The 23,831-nt window shown below is 37.1% G+C and overlaps 1 protein-coding gene across 1 annotated transcript in view; it reads right to left on the reverse strand.

Moving 5' to 3' along the window:
• LOC130915832 (teashirt homolog 3-like) overlaps window positions 1-17,325 on the reverse strand; it is an 81,159-nt gene extending 63,834 nt beyond the window's left edge. The window contains exon 1 of the mRNA XM_057835953.1: window positions 16,792-17,325. Within this exon, the coding sequence (XP_057691936.1) occupies window positions 16,792-16,831 (40 nt within the window). The 5' untranslated portion in view covers window positions 16,832-17,325. The remainder of the gene's footprint in view (window positions 1-16,791) is intronic.
• Window positions 17,326-23,831: the final 6,506 nt, after the last annotated feature.

A 23,831-nucleotide genomic window follows, 5' to 3' on the forward strand; every position in this document is an offset into this window, starting at 1 on the left:
ACAGAGAATCCACACCGTGCCATCACACATCAAGCAGATGAATATGTAACTTTTTCTCCGCAGTGACAAAAACAGCTGACAGTGGTCCCCATTAGGTAGGTAGCCTACCATATGTAGCATATGGAACAATGAAATTAACAGTTCACCTGCTGTGGCCTGAACGTAGTCTCACACTTTCCTCCTGGTGCGCATGGACTTGAATTGCGTGCCCGCTTGTGCAGTCCCTGTTTTTTCACCTCTTTTATCAACACCATCGTCGTTTTGGGGCTTTTTGAAGAAACTTCGGACACTCAGTTGCCTTGACATTGTTTCAGAGTAAGGCCAACGACGTCATGCATCAAGAGCGACAATAGCTAATTAATAAGCTCACTCGCCACCCTGTGGTCTGGGGTGTGAATTGCAACCGGTCAAAATGACTGATGGACTTCAGTTTTTTCCGTCACCGTTTTAAAAAATCGGTCAACGACGGAAAATATCCGGTTAACGCGACCCCTGATATATATATATATATATATATATATATATATATATATTAAAAAAAGGCATGGCCGATATTTTTTTGCCGATTCCGATACTTGGAGAATGACGTAATCGGATCCGATTGATCGGATGACATCTCTAATTTATAGGTTTTCATATTTCGATGAGGATAGCATTAGTGCTGCAACGATTAATCGATTAACTCGAGTATTCGATAAGAAAAAAAGATTCGAATGAAATTTTGCTGCTTCAAGTATTCGTTTAATTATTGTGGTTTAATTTTGCCAGCTCTAAGCATCACGTTTTGCCTAGACTACTTTTAATGCGGGACAACGCGCTGACGTGCGTAGAGGAAGAAGCAATAAAAAAAGAAAAATAAACTTACTGCAGCAGACAGCCGCCACAAACTACGGCGACGTTGCTAAAAACTACGCCTGCATGATGCTGGTGTGGTAGCAGGTAATGTCCGAGGCGTCTCATAGATATAGCATGCATTTAGAAATAGATGCGAAATGACAGACTCGGCCGTGTCTGGGCCGCGTTAGTAAACAGCCGCCATCTTTAAGCAGTACACTTTTCAGCGCTAATAAATATAACGTTACTGTCACTTGCTCACGTAACGTTAGCCCTTTGGAGGGCTAGGTTTTTATTGATTATGACCACTGTCGATGCGTGGCTAACGTGTCTTACATACAGGCTTTATTTAATCTGTAAAAACACAGCGCTGTAGAGTGATGATGGTGTAAAATTAAAACATAATAAGGCTAACTGTCAGTTTTAGCTCAGTAGTCATTGCTGAATAAAACACCAAGTAGCACTGGTCCCTAATGTGCTCCAATACAGCAGGTATCATACATTTATTTTGAACACTGCAAAAACTCCAAATCCTATCAGTACTTACAGTTTAGACTAACTTAAAACTTAACTAGAACTTAAAAATAGTTTGACACAAATGGAAATTCAATTGAAACACGAGGGAAAAACATGTAGCTTTCAAGTGATGTGTGTTATCAAGCGTAATTACATTTTTAGGTAAGAAATATGTTTTTTTTTTTTTTTTTATAAGATCTAGAAGTTTTTTGAGTGAAAGCAGTGAAAAAAATTTTCTAGTCACATCTGAGATGCAATTGTTGGCTGTTTTCAACAATGCACATCGAAAATAAAGATATTGATTGACTGAAAATGGTTCAATATTGGATTAAATGTCTTTTTTTTCCCTCATGTATATTTATAATTGCTCTTTACCTAAAGAAAAAAATGTTTTATCCGATTACATGATTAATCGATAGAATTTTCAGTCGATTACTAAAATATTCAATAGCTGCAGCCCTACTATATTTTGAATTATTTTAAGGGGAAAATAAATTAACTCTATTGTACAAGCTGCACACAGACTACTTTTCATTGTGTCAAAGTGTCATTTTGTCAGTGTTGTCCCATGAAAAGATATACTTAAAAATCTGCAGAAATGCGAGGGGTGTACTCACTTTTGTGATACACTGTAGAACTTAAAAACAGCTGGACACAAATGGAAATTCAATTGAAACACGTGAGATAAACGCCTAACTTTTACGTGATGCGTGTTGCCAAGCGTAATGACATTTTTAGGTAAGAAATAAGAATTTATTTTTATAAGTTTTTCTAAGCAAAAGCAGAATTTGTTGTGGTTTTTTTTTTTTTTTTTTAGTCACATCTGATATGCAATTGTTGGCTGTTTTCAAACAATGTACATTGAAAATAAAGACAATGATTGTCTGAAAATTGCGCCTTACCTGGAAAAAAAAATGTTTCATTCGAATATTCAATTAATCGATACAATTTTGAGTCGAGTACTCGATTACTAAAATATTCGATAGATGCAGCCCTAATGGGCAGTGACTCAAACTCAACAGAAAGTGACCTGTAAATGTGACCATGAATTTATTGACAACATTGACACCTTTTTTAAAACGATAGCTCTATTCTTGGCATTAGCATATCGGTAACCTTTTGGGATGCAAAGTATCACGATATATCACCATTTTTATATTTTGTCACACCCCTAGCGTCTACGTTAGCTCACTGGCTGCCATTGACGGTGCTATACATCCAATTCATTTTGACTGGATTGAACGTCTAGCGCTGTCAATGGATCTGAAACCAGACCATTTCCAGCCAGTATTTGGTGGGCATTTACAGGTCACTTCATGTTCATTTTAGGGCATTTACAGGTTACATTCATGAGTCATTTCCTTTTCAGTATTCACCAATTCGATATATTGTCACACCCTTAATCATGAGGTATCCCGAGGTTAGAATTTGTTACAATCCCTAGCTACAACTGTTTCGGTCGGAACAAGGGGTCTTAATTCTCCTAACACGTTTACCCAGCCAGGTTACAAAGTCGCACGACCCCAGTTATTAAGAACACTCCGACCCGATCCAGGTACGCGGGCCCATTTGTCACCTGCAGCGCAAAATTGAGTTACAGCACAACCAAAGGCGAGCGGCTCCGTGTAATATCAAGTTGATTACATCAAAGTGGTGGCAAACCTCATTCGGCCGGGCACCCCGAGCTTGTCATCTCCAATCGCGGGGCCTGTCAGGACTCCATCAGCCTCTCGGCTAATTGGAGTCATGCTAATGAAGCGGGCAAAACAAGTTTTCAACTGCGGAGAGGCTTGCAAAGAAAGGAGGAGATAGCGCGCGCTCGTGTTTGTGCTTGAGAGTAGGGCAGCCATGAAAGATTATTTTGAGAGTCGATGAAGCAAGGAGTATTTTTGCAAAGGAGTTTAATAACCAGTCCATTTTTAATAATGTTATGAACTGTTGTGTAACTCTGCTTGACATTTTAGCTGGAAAGGTGCTGGAACAAACTATAATGCGCGGAGAAAATTTCTACTAGAAATATTATGTAACAGTGTAACTGTATCATGAAGTAAAAGGCAAATGCGTGCAAATCAATATATCTAATATATTTGAAAAACGCTAGTGATTGTTTTTATTTTTAGTATTTATAAATAAATACATACAAGTAAAAAATCAAAATCAATTAGAAAGAGAACATTGTAGTTCTTAAAGAAAATTGAATAAATATAAAAATTAAAATCTACTTTGAAAAGAAAATATTTTTTATTTTTAATTTCAAATAAGTCACATATAACTATATAATCAACTATAATCAATCTTAAAAATACTAATTTAAAAAAAAACATTCAGAGTTTTTTATTAATTAGAAAATGAATTCAAATATTAAAATACATTGAAACTACAATATTTATGGTCACGTTTTCAATTTAAAGTATTTAAAAATAAACTCGAAATTTAAAAATCAAATTATATAAAATATTTAATAAATATAAAATTTAAATATACTTTGAAAAGAAAATGGTATTTTTAATTTAAAATAAGATTTTAAAATAATAATTTTAATTAATACTTTTAAAAATACAAAATGATAAAATAAATCATTTTTTATAAATTTGATAATTTATATAAATGTTAAAAATACATTAGAAAGACAATATTTACAGTTTTTAAACTTTTTGAATATTAAAAAAATACAAACAATAAAAGACAATATTGGTTGTTTTTCCCTTATTTTAAAATGAAAATAAATGAATTATTAGTTTTTTTTAATATACATTTTTAATCCTAAATACCATATTTATAGTTCACTTTTTCAATATAAAATATTTAAAAACATACAAAATACAAAAAAAATGAAATAAGAATATTGAATAAAAATTAAAATTAAAATTCACTTTGAAAATATTTTTAATTCAAAATAAATTGAATAGAAACTTAAAAATACTAAACGAATTGAAAAACATTTACAGTTTTTTTTTTTTTTTTTATTAAATAGAAAATGAACTTAAATGTTAAAAATACATTGAAAATATAGTATTTACGGTTCACTTTTTCAATTTAAAATATTTTTAAAATAAAAAAAATATTATTAAGAATTACAAAAAAATAAAATATATAAAATATTTAATATAAAAATTAAAATATATTTTGAAAAGAAAGTGCTATCAAAAGTACAAAATGGTAAAAAAAAAAAAAACATTTTTTTATTACAAAATTAATAAAAATGTTTAAAATACAACAGTTATAGCTTTTAAACAATTTTAAATAGTAATTTTCAAAAATACAACCAATAAAAAAAATATCGGCTGATTTTTCATCATTTTTACAAAAAAAATTCAATAACTGAATTATAACATTAACATTACTCAATATGATAAAAATAAGAGAAAAATATTTACTATTAAAAGGCTCTAAAAAAAAGAGGATTACGACATTTTTTTTAAGTCAACAATGACCCGAAACGATGAACTTTCAAAATATCTGTCGATTAATACAATCATCGATGAGTTGCCGATTAATTGCGGCAGCCCTACTTGAGAGATGACAAGGACTCACAGCCGAGTGTGTGTACCGCAGCGTGTGTGTATGGGGGAGGTAGATTTTTCATGCAAGTCTCAAGGTTGCAGTGGGCCGACTCTCCCCCTAAGTCCCTAATCAAGGCCCATCATCTGTCATCCTTTTCTTTGCTCTCTCTATCACCACGCTCTGTGCTGCAATCAATTCATCATCACCCTTTGTGTGCCACTGAACAGTTGACAACTTTATAACTTGCAGCTGCACGGGCTGACTGACAGGGGTGCAAGGGGAGTGTGAAGAAGAAAAAAAAAATGAAGAAAATGGATGGATGAATGAATGCACAAAGAAGCGTGGTTTCAACCGGAGAGAGAAAAAAAAAGTTGTTTTCTCCAAACACCAAACGATCTGTATTACAGCCCTTTTATTCCCTTTCATCAACAGACAAACAGCCGTGCGGCGGGCAGGACGAGAGCGGGAGAAGGAGCGGGAGGAGGAACAAAACATCCTTCTCACTGATCTGAAATCAGAAAGCTTTCAGTCATTCTTTATGTGCTCCCCGCGGCCACTCTGAGCCAGTGAGCATGTACATTAGGCTGGGGCATTTTGATGAAATAAAAGCCCGGGCCAGCTTATGGCTAAACAGAATGGGAGCACTCACTCAGCCTGTCTCTGATTGACCATTAAAACCATTGATGAATGGGCCTGTCAGGGTGGAGACAATTAAATCAAACATGAAACAAAGCCGTTGTGGCGGCCCGGTCTGACAGAGCAAACCCATTCCTCCCCTCCATTACATTGCACACAGCTCCTTTTACAACCCTTTGCCCACCCCTCCCTCCCACTTCTGCCCACTGTGTGTGTTCAAAGTGAACACGCGTTGATTTCAGACAGGTTTGTGAAATCACAAATACTTTTCGGAACAACGGTCGTGAATATGAAAATGACCTTTAAGGGCGTTTCAGTCATTTTGATGGCTGTCTCCAAATCATTTGCGGAATTGATTGGAAGGGAATCATTCGAGTGTGGAATTGGTTGGTTGATTGAATTAGGGTGCAGTACTTAAATGTGGCCAGGAGAGGCGCCGTTGACTGTTTTGGCTGTTTTCAATAATAACGGATAGTAGAGGTGCGACAATGAATCGGTTACCGTATTTTTCGGAGAGAATAAGGGGCCGTTTACATGGTGACTCTCTGAGAATACAAACAATTTCAAATTTGCATTTGCGTCTCCATTTGAGCAATGTCGCAATTCCGCATGAAAACGATGTAGTATTCATGCCAAGCCCTAGGGGGCAGTGCAGATTTACCGGGCGACAGAGAATGATTCACTTTGACCCTCCAAGCTCCCTCAGCCCGGAAAAAAATATGCCCGCCCATTCGAAGCGATGTCATTTTTCTTTTGTTCAAAAAGGCACAAAAATTGAAACGTTCAACATATTTAATTTAAAAATATTATTAAAACAGTAAATTAAAGCTGACATTCCGCCATATTTGCTGTTTTTAATGTTCAGTAGCAGCGCTGCGCACGCCCAATGTGACGTGTACGAGTGCTGACGTTAACAGCGCGGTCTCGTCCTGCCGAGGAAGCCCCCTTCAACCCCCCGCAATCGGATTCTTTCCCTTTGGAGGCAGGATTCAGAATTTTTCGTTTTCGCCTTCCGTCTTCGCCGGCACCATATGCACGCGAGGCGAGTCCGCAACTCAGTCATTGCGTCTTTGTGTCGCAGAGTTGCCATGTAAACTGCCCCTAAGTCGCAGTTTATTTTCATAGTTTGGCTGGGGGTGCGACTTATACTCTGGAGCGACTTATGTGTGAAATTATTAACACATTATTATTAGGGCTGTCAAATTTATCGCGTTAATAGGCGGTAATTAATTTTTTAAATTAATCACATTAAAATATTTGACGCATTTAACACACATGCCCCGCTCAAACAGATTAAAATGACAACACAGAGTAATGTCCACTTGTTACTTGTGTTTTTTGGTGTTTTGTCGCCCTCTGCTGGCGCTTGGGTGCGACTGATTTTATGGGTTTCAGCAACATGAGCATTGTGTAATTATTGACATCAACAATGGCGAGCTACTAGTTTATTTTTTGATTGAAAATTTTACAAATTTTATTAAAACGAAAACATTAAGAGGGGTTTTAATTAAGGTTGTTCCGATCCCGATATTTCCCGATCCGATTGCTTTTTTTTTTTTTGCTCCCGATTCAATTCCAATCATTCCCGATAATTTTTCCCGATCATATACATTTGGCAATGCATTAAGAAAAAAAATGAATAAAACTCGGACGAATATATACATTCAACATACAGTACATAAGTACTGTATTTGTTTATTATGACAATAAATCCCCAAGATTGCATTTACATTATTAACATTCTTTCTGTGAGAGGGATCCACGGATAGAAAGACTTGTAATTCTTAAAGGATAAATTTGACTTTGTATATTGTGACTAAATATTGCCATCTGGTGTATTTGTTGAGCTTTCAGTAAATGATACTGTAGCTATTTAACTGTTGTGCCCAAATGCATGATGGGAAGTGCAAACATGACTGTGGCACCAATTGATATATCTTCTCTGCGTTGGGAATAACATAGGATGTTAAGAAAAAGATCGACTCCTACCTTTCTTCTCCACATTGCTTCCCACGATATTTCTAGTTGTGGAGAGAGGGATTGTAAGGCCTTAGCCAATTAAAAAAGGCTCTAAAGGCTGCCAAAATTCAGTCTACTCATTTATGCTGCCTTTTAGCTCTATATATAGGTAAAGCGGCACCATTACAGATTGAAGGCGACATTGCGTGAGTGCGTCGTGCAGCGCATGCGTTGATTGTGTTAAATATTTTAACGTGATTAATTAAAAAAAAAAAAAATTACCGCCGTTAACGCGATAAATTTGATAACCCTACTTTAAACCAAAACTAAAGACTCTGGATGAGTGTAAGACATTTTGTCTGTAACGTTAATACAATTAGAAAACGATTTTAATTAAAAAATATATATATTTAAAAAAGGCATGTTCGAAATTTTTTTGCCCATTCCGTTACTTTGAAAATGACGTGATCGGACCCGATCGATCGGCTTTAATTAAAATGACAGCACAGTGTAATGTCCACTTGTTACTTGTGTTTTTTGGTGTTTTGTCGCCCTCTGCTGGCGCTTGGGTGCGACTGATTTTATGGGTTTCAGCACCATGAGCATTGTGTAATTATTGACATCAACAATGGCGGGCTACTAGTTTATTTTTTGATTGAAAATTTTACAAATTTTATTAAAACGAAATCATTAAGAGGGGTTTTAATATAAAATTTCTATAACTTGTACTAACATTTATCTTTTAAGAACTACAAGTCTTTCTATCCATGGATCGCTTTAACAGAATGTTATTAATGTTAATGCTAGGGGTGCACGATATCCATTTTTTGAAACCGATACCGATAACTTCCTGCTCCTCAAGGCCGATACCGATACGTTAACCGATAATATATATATAATTTTTCAATGTATATTCACCTGAGTTTTTGAACACCTGTAGGTCAAAAATACAAGTGGTTGATTCAGCTTAGATTTGCCTTTGACCGAACCAGAATTTTCATGATGAAATGAACATTATTATAATGAACAAAACAAAGACAGTGACAAAACTTTGCATACTGGAAAAACAGGAGTGGAAACAAACGCACAAATCCCAATCCGACACCGTGCCAAAAATATTATTAATAGGGCCGATAATATATTATGTTATCGGGTTTATTGGGATGACGTCATAATTCCTGTTATCGGACCGATAATTATAGATACAGTAGTTATGTACCGTATGTTGAATGTATATATCCGTCTTGTGTCTTATCTTTCATTCCAACAATAATTTACAAAAAAATATCGCATATTTTATAGATGGTTTGAATTGCGATTAATTATGATTAATTAATTTTTAAGATGTAATTAACTCGATTAAAAATTTTAATCGTTCGAGAGCCCTAATTATTATATCATTTCACATGTTATTTTGGAGTGACACTGATGGTTTGGTAAACGTAACGTAGCTATTAAGAGTATGAGTATATGTATCTGTATCTGAATAACTCTTAATAGCTACATTACGTTAACATACCGGCCACGTTCGCATTTTGTTGTTCATGCATCATGTTACTAGGGGTGTGACAAAAAATCGAAATGGTGATATATCGTGATACTTTGTATCCCCAAAGGTTAGCGATATGCTTCTGCCAAGAATCGAGATATCGTTTTTAAAAGGTGTCAATGTCTAATAAGGAACCAACAAGTTGCTACCAAAATCTTCCACCAAAATAGTGTCTCAGTTAACTATAAGGCTGCATTGACGGTGCTCGACGCCCAATCCATTTAGACTAGAAACGTTTGTTCATTCGAAACCAGAGCATTCACAGTCATTCTGTCCGATTTTCAGGGCATTTACAGGTCATTTCCTGTTGAGTTTGAGTCACTTCCTGTTATGTAACTCAAAATAAAGAGGAAGTGACCCATAAAATACCCCAAAATCAACAGGAAGTAACTGAAAATGAACAGGTAAATGACCATAAATGGCCCAAAATTAACTCATTGCCCGGCATTGGCTGCCACTACTGGCCATAGACGTTCAAGCCATTTGAAGTGGGAGGGATGGCAGCGAATGAACAAATGTTCATTCGCTGCCATCCTCCCACTTTAAATGGATTGGACGTCTACTAATGATAAACTCATTCCAATTCACAGCAGAAGCTTGTTTTTCTGTTTACTAGTTTTTTGTAGAATATCCTACAATGATTTCCTGACCAATGAATCGCTAATCCTTGTATCGCAAGATCATCGTTATCGTGAGCTTTGCAAATCGTATCGTGAGGTACCAAGATGTTCCCACAACTAATTTGCAAATTAATCGACAACTACAGTCCAGACATGTGCCGATTACCGGGTATAAGGTATACCGTGGTATGAAAACGTTAAGGTTTCAAAACCGCCAAAATTTTCCGTCGTACCGTCCCTAAGGTATAAGCTATTTTTTATGTCCCAAAAATCCATGGATAAATCTAGAGCTGAAACGAATACTAGAGGAACTCGAGTTTAAAAACTGATCCGAGTAATTTTATTCGCCTCGAGGAATCGTTTAATTTTGCCAGCTCCAAGCATCAAGTTCTGCCCGGACTACTTTTAATGCGGAACAACGCGCAGACGTTAAGTGCGTAGAGGAAGAAGCCCAATACCCAACTGCAGCCGACAGCTGCTAGAAACTATGCCAACATTGCTAAAAACTAGGGTTGTTCCGATCATGTTTTTTTGCTCCTGAGCCGATCCCGATGCTTTTAGTTTGAGTATCTGCCGATCCCGATATTTCCCGATCCGATTGCTTTTTTTTTGCTCCCAATTCAATTCCAATCATTCCCGATAACTTTTCCCGATCACATACATTTTGGCAATGCATTAAGAAAAAAATGAATAAAACTCGGACAAATATATACATTCAACATACAGTAGATAAGTACTGTATTTGTTTATTATGACAATAAATCCTCAAGATGGCATTTACATTATTAACATTCTTTCTGTGAGAGGGCTCTACGGATAGAAAGACTTGTAATTTTTAAAGGATAAATGTGACCTTGTATATTGTGACTAAATATTGCCATCTAGTGTATTTGGTGAGCTTTCAGTAAATGATACTGTAGCCATTTAACTTCTGCCCAAATGCATGATGGGAAGTGCAACCATGACTGTGCGTCGTGGTACCAATTGATATATCTTCTCTGCGTTGGGAAATAAAATAGGGTGTTAAGAAAAAGATCAATTGCTAACCTTTCTTCCCCACACTGCTTCCCACGATATTTCTAATTGTTGAGTGAGGGATTGTAAGGCTTTAGCCATTTTAAAAAAAGCTTCAAAGGCTGCCAAAATTCTCTCTACTCATTTAACGTTGCCCTGTAACTCTATGTATACGTAAAACGGTGCCATTATAGATTGAACGTGACAATGCGTGAGTGGGTCGTGCAGCGCATGCATTAATTGCGTTAAATACTTTAACATTATCACCGCCGTTGACACGATAAATTTGATAGCCCTAATTTAAGCCAAAACTAAAGACTCTGGATGAGTGTAAGACATTTTGTCTGTAACGTTGAATACAATTAGAAAACGATTTAATTAAAAAATATATTATATATATTAAAAAAAGACATGTCCGATGTTTTTTTGCCGATTCCGATACTTTGAAAATGACGTGATTGGACCTGATCGTTCTGGATCGGGACATCTCTACTAAAAACTATGCCCGCATGATGCTGCGGTGGTAGCAGGTAGCGTCTGATGCGTCTCATAGATATCATATTTATATAGATCATCTTAAAGCAGTAGACTTCTCATCGCTAATAAATAAGATTAACGTTACTGTTCCTTGCTCACGTAACGTTAGCCTTGCGGAGGGCTAGTTTTCTTAATAATTATAACTACCGTCAATAAGTGGCTAACGTGTCTTACATACAGGCTTTATTTAATCTGTAAAAACATGGCGCTCTAGAGTGATGAGGGTGTAAAATAAAAACATAATAAAGCTAACTGTCAATTTTAGCTCAGTAGTCATTGCCGGATAAAACACCAAGTAACACTGGTCCCTAATCTGCTCCAATACAGCAGGTATCATACAATTATTTTGAACACTGCAATAACTAAAAATCCTATCAGGACTTACAGTTTAGACCAACTTAACAAGAACTTAAAAATAGCTTGAAACAAATGGAAATTCAATTAAAACAAGTGGGGAAAACACCTAACTTTTAAGTAATATGTGTTATCAAGTGTAATAACATTTTTACGTAAGAAATAAGATTTTTTCTAATAAGGAGTGAATTGGGTTTTTTTTCTAGTCACATCTGAGATGCAGTTGTTGGCTGTTTTCAACAATGTACATCGCAAATAAAGACATTGATTGACTAAAAATGGTTCAGTATTGGATAATATTTCTTGTTTTCTCATGTATATTTATAATTGCCGTTTACCTAAAAAAGTATATGTTTTATCGGATTACTCGATAGAATTTTCAGTCGTATACTTGATTACTAAAATATTCGATAGGTGCAGCCCAAGATAAATCTCTAGCTTGCAGCTGTAAGGCTCAACCCTCCCCCACTGATTGTTGCTCAGTGTCAGTGAATCAGCTGTGCTACACGATGGCTGGAGGAAGTGAAACTCCTGAAGGTTTTCCCCCATCGAAGAAAATGAAAACGCTGGTATGGGAATACTCCAGCTACAGAAAAGTTACAGACGGCCGCGGCTTCAAGGAGGAGGCCCAACCGACATGTAAAACATGTTTGCGGAGGGTGGCTGCCAAGTAGGCAATACCTCCAATATGATTTCGCATTTATACAAAATTAAAGGTTAGTAAAAACGGTCATGAACGTTTCCCCACCAGCTATGAGAGTTAACTCCAGCGTGTTTAGTGTGTCTAGCGTTGGTAAAATGTGTATTTTTCTCTCTGGCAACTGTCTGTGTTGAGAAAGAGATTGTGTGTATAATGTAAACATGATATATGTCATACACACATGCTTTTTATGGAAAATAATTCAATCATTTTTGTTCTGATCTGATGCTAATACTGTTGACCTGTGGCTGTGGGTTTAGGCTCACCGAAATCGCAGACATCAATGAGTGGTCGAGATGTTATTTTTCATATATTTACTATTTTAAACGGTTTTTTTTTCAACTTTTTTTTGTTTGAATCGATTATTTATCATCTAAAATATCTGAGAAAATGCGACAGTAACAAAAAAATACAATTAAGCAATCGTTATGAGGTAGATATCCGTGACTTTTTACAGACGCCATTTTTTTCATTGTGACATAATTTGTTAAAAAGTTTAAAATATGTGAGTGAATAATTTTTTAAAGTTTTTTTTTTTTTTTTAAACGAAGTATGAGACATCGATTAATGATTCTAAGCTAAAAACGACAGACATTTTGAATAATAAATATAATTAATTACCTTCGTATTATGGCTGGGTTGAAACAAAAGCGGTTGCGCAACGTCTGTAAATTGGGGTTTTCAGGGTAAAACGGGCAAATTAAAAATAGTTCGGGGGCTTAATGCGTCATGAATCTGCTATGGCAGCATATAGACATATTGTTCTATCAAACACAACAGTTGTTTTGGCTTAAAATACTGCAGTATCTTTTAAAGAGGAGTGCAAGAGCAGAATCTGCTTTTTCAGTCTTGTCTGTGTTTTCCGCCATATATATATATATATATATATATATATATATATATATATATATATATATATATATTTTTTTTTTTTTTTTTTTATTGATTTTAACTTAACATTATACTTACACTCCAATTTGCTAATGTTTTGAAAAATAAAAATCCTGTTCAATGGATTTTTTTTTATACTCAGATATCTCAAAGTAACACATTTTAGAGCTGTAATTGCAATTCCGTAGCACCGTAAAACTGGGATATTTTGGCTTAAGGTTATCATACCGTCAGAATATCATACCGGCGCATGCCTACTACAGTGGCACCTCGTCATACGATCGCTTCGACACACGATCTTTACGACATCCGACGTAAAATTTGACTCGCCATCTGTTCCTACAGCCGAGGACATGCTCGAAATACGACGATTTATGACAGCGCTGCAGTTTCTGTGTTTTGCCGGAAGACGCACGCACGGTGGATTTTCTTGCGAGAAAAATCAACACTGGTCTAAAGATGGTTAGTGCAGGTGGGGAAAAAGGAAAAGGTGACGCTTACCATTGAAATGAAGATGCAAATAATAGAAAAATATGAGCATGGTGTGTGCATCCGTGAAATGGCACGGCAATACGGCCGTAGAATGTCGATCTCGACGGTCCTCCTCCGACCTCGGGTCGCCAGTCTTTATAAGTTAAGGTGACAATTATTATTGTGGTAACATCGCCAAAGAAATCGCCAGCTTCGTCAGGTTGTTATCATTTATTTCAGAACTTGTCCAACACAACACACCTACTGTCCGCCGCAGTTGACGGTGTTCTCAACAAAACATTAAAAGTGAAAGTAAACTCTCAACTGCACCGAGCCCTCTCTCTGTCACGTCAGCGACGTGGTGCGTTCAGGTGCAGAACGCAAAACAAGTCCACCACATTAGAACCCTATTCGTTACATTATTACAGGAATTATTATTAATTCATTATTCCGGTATTTATTAATCATGTATTTGTTACTACCAGCAGTATCTGTTAAGGATTTAGTGTGGGTTTTTGGGCTGTGGAATGAATTAATGGAATGATAATGTATTCTTTTGGGAAAATCCTGCTCGACATACGACCATTTCGACTTACAAACAAGGTCCTGGAACGAATTAACTTCGTATGTAGAGGTACCACTATATTAATATTCACCGGTATTGACAGTGATAGACGTTTAATCCAACTTGACTGGAAGGGCTAACAGCGATCAATAACAATAGATAATATTTGAGGTAAAATTTTGATGTAAAAAAACGCGGTAGATTGGGTTGGACACAGATGCATTTACAGCAAAAACTGGTGTGAAACCGGTTTCTAATATTGCTATCATGCATGAAAATAGCCCAAAGAAAGATTAACTTCATATGTCGATGTACCGCGGTATCTTTGATGACCAATGAATCGTTTCGGACCTTCTTCGTCTCAAACTTGTCTAAATTCTTGAAATTATAACTAGTGCTGCAACGATTAATCTATTAACTTGAGTAATTCAATTAGAAAAAAGCATCAAATTTTGCTGCTTTGAGTATTCGTTTAAGTAGAGTGGATTTATAGTGGTTTGTTTTGAAAGTGTTTACATTTAGTTTTATTGATTTGGGTGGATACACTGCCCTCTAGTGGCAACAGTGAATATGACATAACTTATTTACATGGCTGAATCCAGCTGCTCCCTGTAAAGACCAACATAAACTAATATGTGTTTTTATGCATTCGTAATTTAGTTTATAGGTATATTTAGCTTTTTTTGTGGGAAAGTGCGTTTGAACGAAGATCTTCTTCTTAGATATATTTTTTTTAATCAATACCATTTGAGGCTGAGCTCGGGTATTTTAATTTATTTTTAAGTAAAATTGCAATTCTGCAGTTTGAAGAAGCCCTGGGGAATTTTGTGTTCACATTTATTTCTCTTTTGAAAGTGCAATCTTAGCAAACCTTTGTTTTACATCTCCTCAAGTTTATTCTGCGACGCAATCAATGTTCCTAATCCGATTACTCGATTATTCGAACTAACTAGTTGATAGATTAATCGAGTACTAAGGTAATCGATATAACTTCTCAGTTGTAAATATTGTCAGAGTCAAAGCAGGACATGAACAAAAATCTGCTTTTACTTTGGAAAACAACAATGTTTGTACATCTTGCAGTCAAAACTAGCTTTTTACTAAGGCTGCAATAAGTAATCGATTAATAATTGATTAATTGATAATTACTTGCCAACGAATTTGATTAGCGAGACAGTTGCAGACTACAGTCAGGAAGCTGTAATAAAATATTTTTTAAGGTAATAGTCATCCATTTTTTCTTCATTGTTACTTACAACATTCCTGAAACAACTTCAAGGTAAATTGTAAAGATAATCGTCTCGTCTGATTAATCATTTATGAAAATAATTGTTATAAAAACTGTTATGAAAATAATAGTTGCAGCCCTGACGGATAGATATTAATTTGTTTAGTTCTTTCATGATGTAGTTTAAACATTAGTTGCCATTGACGGTGATAGCTGTCCAATTCATTTCAATTCATTCATGACTGGATGAGGTGAATGAAAGTTATGCAATGGCAGTCAATGAGTTAACCTAGTACAATTTGCTTCATGTAATCATTAAAAATGATAATAATCGATCGTGATGTGTTTATAGGGCAAGTGACTATTTTTGGTCAGTTTGGAAAAACCTGTCATCCATGTACGTTGACATTATATTTTGAGTCATGGAGGCCAAAATATTAACATTTAGTTAGCTTATATACTCAAAATGTGATTCAAAGAAATAACAAAAACAGGAATACACGCTGGTTGTATAAAATGGCATTAATATTAATACATGTTTAACAATTCCCCTTTTTGTTGAATACACATTTTAAACAAAAAAGAAAATTATTGCAGTTTTATCTTTTCATTAATATAGATATTCTTAAGAATAAATTAATAAAGGACAATATTTACTATTAACTCATTGCCTGTCATTGCCAATGATAAACATCTAATCCATTTAAACTGACAGGACCGACTGTGAACGCTCATCATTCAGTACCATTGACGGCGCTCGATGTCCAATCTGCCTGGTGATGATTCACCACCATCTTCTTCCAGTCAAAACTAATTGGACGCGCACCGCCGTCAACAGCCAACGAGCTAACTAAGTGCCTTTAAAAAGGCATAACCAACAATATATTGACTTTTAGATTTCCAAATTGTCTCTAATGGCAACAGACACTATAGCGCCACCTGTTGTTTTCACACACACTTGACAACCTGCAATTAAAAATCCATAAACACATCCTGATAACTCAAAAATAAAACACCAAACCTCTCTCCCCCTCACTTTTTCTGAGTCACTAGTACAAAAAAAGTCCAGCCGTTCTTTGAAAGTGGTTTAAACGTGACGTCATGTTCCTGCCGCACATGGTGGGAAGTGATTTTCTGATGCAAATCGGGACGGATCACATCAAAGCCGCGTGACAGCCAATCAATCAACCGTCAAATCGGACGTGGCAACTGTCGATTATAGCTCCTTCCAGCCCACAAACCTCCATTGTCTGCTCCCAAATTGTTTATCTTATCCCAAAAAACGAGCCAGACTTTGTTTTTAAGCTCGCGGAAAGAAGTTACGCCAGTAGGAGAACAGCAACGGAGCGTAAAGTCCGCTTCAACACCACGTAATCGCGATTTTAGCCGCACGCGATATAGTAAGTGACGTACCTGGCGCGCGCTTGGGCGCCTCTTGTTTCCTCCGTGGCATTTGTGACTGTATTTGTGGGGATTTCCGCCAAACTCCTCTTTTTTTTCTCCTCCACACAGCACAAAGCCGCTCGCCGCGTTCGGGAAGATCCACCTTCCGCTCAGAGGGAAAGCTTGACGCCTGGGCACCGCATGGAGGAGTCCGCCGCCGGAGAGCAAAAAGTCATGATGCGTTCGCGGCTCGCGAGTGGCGCGTTCGCGTCGGTCACGTTAATGTGGGGATCGAGCACGCGCGCGTCCGAGCAGCTCGGCCGCTCGCTCTGTTAACAAGCAAACTTGGGGGGAAGAAGAGAGAGGATCGCGTCACTCAAAGTGGGAGAATGGGCAGACCCGCCGCCCCGTTAACTCTTTGCGCGTCAGACTAAAGCTGCTGGAGGAGGAGGAGGAAGACGAGGAGGAGGAGGAGGACGACGCCTCCCTCTCCTTCCCACAAGTAGCCTCTGCTGGACGCGTGAGTCACAGCTCCGTATTTGACACGATATCCGTCGTTATTATACAAACAAAACGTGGATTCTTGAAAAATAATCATTGTGACTCATGTGTTGGGAATTCATTCAAGTTTACGGTCTTCATTTATTGTCTTTTAACCAGAGGTGGGTAGAGTACACTGAAAAAAATAACTCATTGGATGAACACAAATAAATTTTGGGCAGGATTTTCATCCATTAAATTTATGTAGCCCAGGGCCGGCCCAGGCCATTTTGGGGCCCTAAGCAAAATAATGCAAAGGGGCCCATATTTTTGGCCCACCATTTCGTCACAGTGTACTGTGAAACCCATACATGCAATCCAACCCATATGTCCATATTTTGTATATTAATGAGATTTTGTTGCACTGCATACTTCAAACTTCTCACCCCAAATGATTGTCAGTACTTACAGTAGATAGCGCCAAACTTTTTTCTAAAGGAGGAAAGAAAGAAGTTAAGGAACTTTTATTTTTTTAAGCTTGTAATCAAGTATCAAAAGTCAAATAAAGCAAACTGTAGTAAACAAAATAGAATATAAATTAAACAATTGCCAGATTGGGGGCCCCCTAGTGGTCAGGGGCCCTAAGCATCTGCATAATCTGCGTATAGGCTGGGCCGGCCCTGATGTAGCCCCAACTCAAACTAAGTACTTCCTTGTAATATGATAAAATTGAGTTCGTCAAACTCAATTTTATCAAATACAGCCAAAATAAAATTAGTACTTTAACCGGGCTCAATTTATTTACATTTGTTTAACTCAAATTAATATAGTCTAAAATATTTCTTTCATACTTCATTTGACCCTCATATCAGACAGAACACAAAATCTGGTTAGTGTTTTTATTTAAAACATATAAAAACGCATCCCAATTTACAGTATACCGATCATCAACATGGAAGTCATCAAAATAATGATGAAAAGCATTCTCTTAAGTTTTTTCCTCTATGATGAAGACAGTGCATGACCTATCACATTTAGAAAAGTAATCTGCTGACTTCAAAAGTGGTTCGAACAAAGTAGCACAAGTACTAGTACAACAATAAGTACAATATTTGCAAATGCTAAGGCATGGTATAACCAGCTCCAATTAAACATTAAACCTTACCATAAAGTGCAATATGTAACACCTGCAAACACATATTAAATATATATGTACAACACACGTAGAAGTACAAAACAGAACCTAAATAACATTTAAATTTCTTTGAGTCTAGTCAGCCTATCCATATGCCCTCAATCACAATTCCCACGTCCTCTGGCTCCTCATATCCTTCTCTTCTGATTGTGTAAGTCCCCATGACTGTGGTGGCGATGTCCCTTTCTGCATCCTCAGCAGCACATGACTGAACACAGAAAACAAATTTAAGTAAAACGCTAAACAACAAACAGAAAATCATGTACAAAATATAAATGCACAGTTACATTTAGCCCCACGATATAATAGATTACGCAAGGTGCAAGAGTGCCGATGCCATTTGTCGCATTCGACAAGTTATATAGACCCTACTCACCAACGTCACGGAATGATGTGTCGCTGTATCCGGCCGCCATATTGTCCGTCTTTGTTTATCCGTATTCTCAATGGTTTCAATTTGTCGTGCAATTTATAGTGCAATTCATGGAAGCCCCGGTGCTTTCAGACGCTGTAAACTCATTGGATGCGTTGCATAAAAGGCGTTATGTGGAAAAACTTCAGTCTATCCATTCGCTAGATCCATATTTGATGCCTAAATCGATATTTTTCGAACCGCTGTCTTTGCCCTCTCTGCCTGACATCTGCTACCCTGATATCTACAATTATCTTGTCCACACAAAATCAGCCTATTCTCACGAAAGTTTGAAAAACTTTAAGAGCAGCACTCTAAGCAACATTACCCCGCGTGACCCTTTACTTTCAATTTTCTAAAATGGCGACAATCAATTAAAAAAAAAGTTGACTGCGATGGCCGACGCTTCAAGGATAGGTGGATATTGGACTATTTCTTCAATATAACACGCAACAACTGTGGCTGCCTCATTTGCAAAGAGACAGTCGCTGTTTTCAAAGAGTTCGATGTGACGCGATAATGATATTACCGAACAAGACACGCTGACATGTACGACAACATTACAGGGAAGATACGCAGCGAGAAATTGTAGCAACTTGAAGCTAGTTCAATTTCACAGCAGCAGTATTTCGCAAGAGCCCGAGTGTCGAAAGAGAACGCCACAAAGACGAGACTGTTGAAATTATGAATTAAAAAAAAATAATAAAGCAAATGTGACACACAGAAGGGCTTGCTAAAATTTGTTTAAATATATTGTTCTATGTAAATCAGCTAAGGTAGCCCCCCGCATTTTTACCACACCAAATCTGGCCCCCTTTGCAAAAGGTTTGGACACACCTGTTTAACTGATGATCCGTAGACGAGGCCAGCTTCTTTCACTTGGTACCAGCTAAATATTATTCAAAATGTAATGATGGTGGAAAAAATAAGCATCTTGAATTTGAAACTGTATGTTGTCGGCGATTATCCTCGCAATGATCTTAACTGTGGTTGTGAGCCCAAAACCCTCTAAATATATATTAAATGCATCTTACCAGATATAAAATGACTACTACATAATCCGTGGTAATCGTTTGGAGCCCAGTTTTCTCGTCGAATTGCAGCAGTCCATCTCGCTCTCCTCTCCGGGTCTCTCGGAATACGGTAGAACTTCAAGTCTCGCCGTCTATCTTCTCTGTTATTGCTACCAACCGCCACACACGCCTTCATCATTTTGATTATTAATGTTAACGAGCAGAAAAACACGCCATAATAAGAGGAATTTACGTAGCGGTAATGCGTCAACACGACGAGTTGACGGACAATATGGCGCGGAGGCGTGGTTGTGACGTCATGTGAGTAGGGTCTATAAACTCTCCCTTGTGTAGTTTAGCTAGTTAGCTAACTAGCTAGCAAGCCCGCAATGTCTGACTTCACTAACAGTGAAATTTGTCTCACGGTCTTTTCACAGTAAGCTTTTAAAAATATTACCTAATCGCTTACTTACCAATGAGTGGGATTACAGCACTTTTGAGCGTCTCTGTAAAATATAACCCCGCAGCAGTGCCGAAAGAAGTTGTCGGTGAAAAAGCAAGTCCAGAAGGGGATGAACAGAGGCTGAGCGCGCATTGCTTTGCACATGCGCAATGGGCGGTCCCAATTCAAATGAAACGCATTCATTTGAGTTCTGAATGTGAAGATGAAATTATTACGTTCACACTTTGAAATGTACATATATTTCGTGTAAACAGATTGTTTTTTAACAAATCAAACAAAAATTTAATGTGTTACATCAAAGAAGTGCTTGGAGCAGTTTTTTGAGTGAAAATGTACTCAAGTAAGAGTAGCGTTACTTCAAAAAATACTCATGTAAGAGTAAAAGTACAACCACTAGCAAAAAGTATGGAATCACCAGTCTCGGACGAGCACACACTCAGACATTTTATCATGTAGAACAAACTCAGATAAAAAGCTTGAAAAAAATAATGAATTTACTTCAAAAGTGCAACTCTTTAGCATTCAGAAACACTAAAAGAAATGAATAATTGTGGTGGTCTGTAAATGTTAATATTATAGAGAAAGTGCAGGGAAATGTATATGGAATCACTTCATTTTGAGGAAAAAAATTATGGAATCATGAGAAACAAACAAAGAAATAACAATCAAAACACATCTCTAGTATTTAGTACAGGGGCAGTGTTGTTTATCTTACTGAAAAAAAGTAATTAATTATAGTTACAAATTACTTCTCCCAAAAAGTAATTGCGTTAGTAACTCAATTACCTGAATGTAAGAGTAATTAGTTACTTGGCAAAGTAATTGGTGATAATTACTTTTTTTTTTCCTCAAAAAAAAAAAAAAAAAAAAAACATTGGCCACACTATGTGAAGTTTTTTGGTACAATTGGTCCGAGCCCAATTCTTTACCCTAATTTACCCTTTACCCTGAATCAACTGTTAAAAGTTGTTAAAATTGCTCCCATTATTGCATTAGTTCCCTTCTCTCTACTTTCGACATCTGAAAGTTTTAAAACTGTTTCATCATTTAAAGATAGATTCAAGTCAAGATTTTGCCGATTTAGAAATATTTTAGATAAAAAGTTACTTAGGTTCGCTAGGAAGGTTCTCTACAACAGAGCCGTCCTAAAAAGTCTACTGCTTTAAGATGGCGGCCTTTTACTAACGCATTTAGTGCCATGTCTGTCATTTTGCATCTAGTTATATCTATATAGAGTACATGTGATATCTACCATGTCTACCATATCTACCACAACATGCGGGCGCAGTTTGTAGGCTATCGGCTACAACATGTATTATTGGAGCTACCTAGCATCGCGTTTGCTCGGCGTCACAACTTTTTTGCCTCCTCCCCACTCCTGCTCTTCTCTGTCGTCTCGGTGAGTCCGTCTCACCTCAGACTTTTCGAACAATATAGTAACGCATGGTAACGCATGCCTTTCCGTCCTCAGTAACGGTAACGGCGTTGCCAAGATGATAAAAGTAATTAATTAGATTACCCACTACTGAAAAAAATAACGCCGTTAGTAACGCCGTTACATTGTAACGCCGTTATTAACAACACTGTACAGGGGTGTCCAAACTTTTTGCAAAGGGGGCCAGATTTGGTGTGGTAAAAATGTGGGGGGCCGACCTTGGCTGACAACCTTTAAATAGAACAATATATTTAAGCAAATTTTAGCAAGCCATTCTGTGTGTCACATTTGCCTTATTATCTTTTTTAATTACTGTATTGGCCCTAATATAAGACGGTGTTTTTTGCATTGAAATAAGACTGAAAAAGTGGGGGTCGTCTTATATTCGCGGTCTAGACGTTATACCCATTCACGACGCTAGATGGCGCCATATATCATTGAAGCGATGTTCTGTCATGACAGATCTGAGCGACACTCAAGTTTAACCAGTTTGCATAATTTTATTGCAATGTTTTTTCTTTGATTTGTTTCAAGACTACAGTTACAGACTTAGTTAAGACTTCACTTTGATGGTTAATGCAGTTATTGCAATTTTGTTGTTTTATCACAATAGATTGGTTTATTTACATTTCAAAAACCAGAAGCCATTCATTTACGAATGTGATTGCACTTTAGTTTACATATTTAAATGTACAGATATAAAGATTTGAATGAGGCAAAATAACATGCTTTTTCTCTCAAATATATTGTTATAACCATTTGTTTCAGATGTACTGTAATTATTTTCTGTATAAAAATGAATTTGGTGTTCAAAAAGTTTTTATTCAAACTTGAGTCTTGAAAAAGAAGGGGTCATCTTCTAATCAGGGCCGTCTTATATTCGGGCCAATGCGGTAATAATTTCAACAATCTCGCAACTAGCCTTGTGGCGTTCTCTTTCGACTCTTGGGCTCTTGCGAAATACTGCTGCTGTGAAATTAAACTAGCTTCAAGTTGCTTCAATTTCTCGCTGCCTGTAATCTTGTCGTACAGGTCAGTGTGTCTTGTTTGGTAATAGCGCCTCACATTGAACTCTCTAAAAACAGCGACTGTCTCTTTGCAAATGAGGCAGACACGGTTGTTGCATATTTTATTGAAGAAATAGTCCAATTTTCACCTATCCTTGAAGTGTCGGCCGTCGCAATCAAGTTTTTTAGAAAATTGCGAGTAAAGGGTCACACGGGGTAATGTTGCTTAGAGTGCTGCTGCCTTTTAGTGGGTAAATGAGGAGCAGCATTTAGTGTGTGAGCTACTTCATATGCTGGTGGCAGTACTGCTGACCAATTTATTTAGTCTGTGTGCGGGCCATATGTTATTGATTTTATGACAGAGGCTGGGGGCCGGATGAAATTTGACCACGGGCCGCATTTGGCCCCCGGGCCGGACTTTGGACATGTCTGATTTAGTAGCACCACCTCTGGCTTTTATGACAGCTTGCAGTCTCTGAGGCATGGACTTAATGAGTATTCGTCAACAATTTGATGCCAACTCTCTTTGATTGCAGTTGCCAGATCATCCTTGTAGGTCAGGGCCTTGCTGTGGACCATTTTTTTCCATTTCCACCACAGGTTTTCAATAAGGTTGAAATCTGGGCTATTTGCAGGCCATGACATTGACTGGATGAGTCTTTCTCCAAGGAATGCCTTAACGGTTTTAGCTCTGCGGCATGATGCATTGTCATCTTGGAAAATGACATATTTTCAATTGAAGGGATAAAAAAGTTGTCTAAAATTTCAATGTAAACTTGTGCATTTATTGAAGATTTCACCTTAGTCATCTCCCCAGTGCCTTTGCCTGACATGCAGCCCCATATCATCAAGGACTGAGGGAATTTTGATGTTTTCTTCAGGCAGTCATCTTTGTAAATCTCACTGGAACAGCACCAAACAAAAGTTCCAGCATCATCACCTTGTCCAATGCAGATTCTTGACTCTTGACAAGGTGATGATGCTGGAACTTTTGTTACATGCCTCACAGACTGCAAGCTGTCATAAAAGCCAGAGGTGGTGCTACTAATTACTAGAGATGTGTTT

The sequence above is a fragment of the Corythoichthys intestinalis genome, chromosome 5, assembly GCF_030265065.1.
Source record: "Corythoichthys intestinalis isolate RoL2023-P3 chromosome 5, ASM3026506v1, whole genome shotgun sequence".
Lineage (NCBI taxonomy): Eukaryota > Metazoa > Chordata > Actinopteri > Syngnathiformes > Syngnathidae > Corythoichthys > Corythoichthys intestinalis.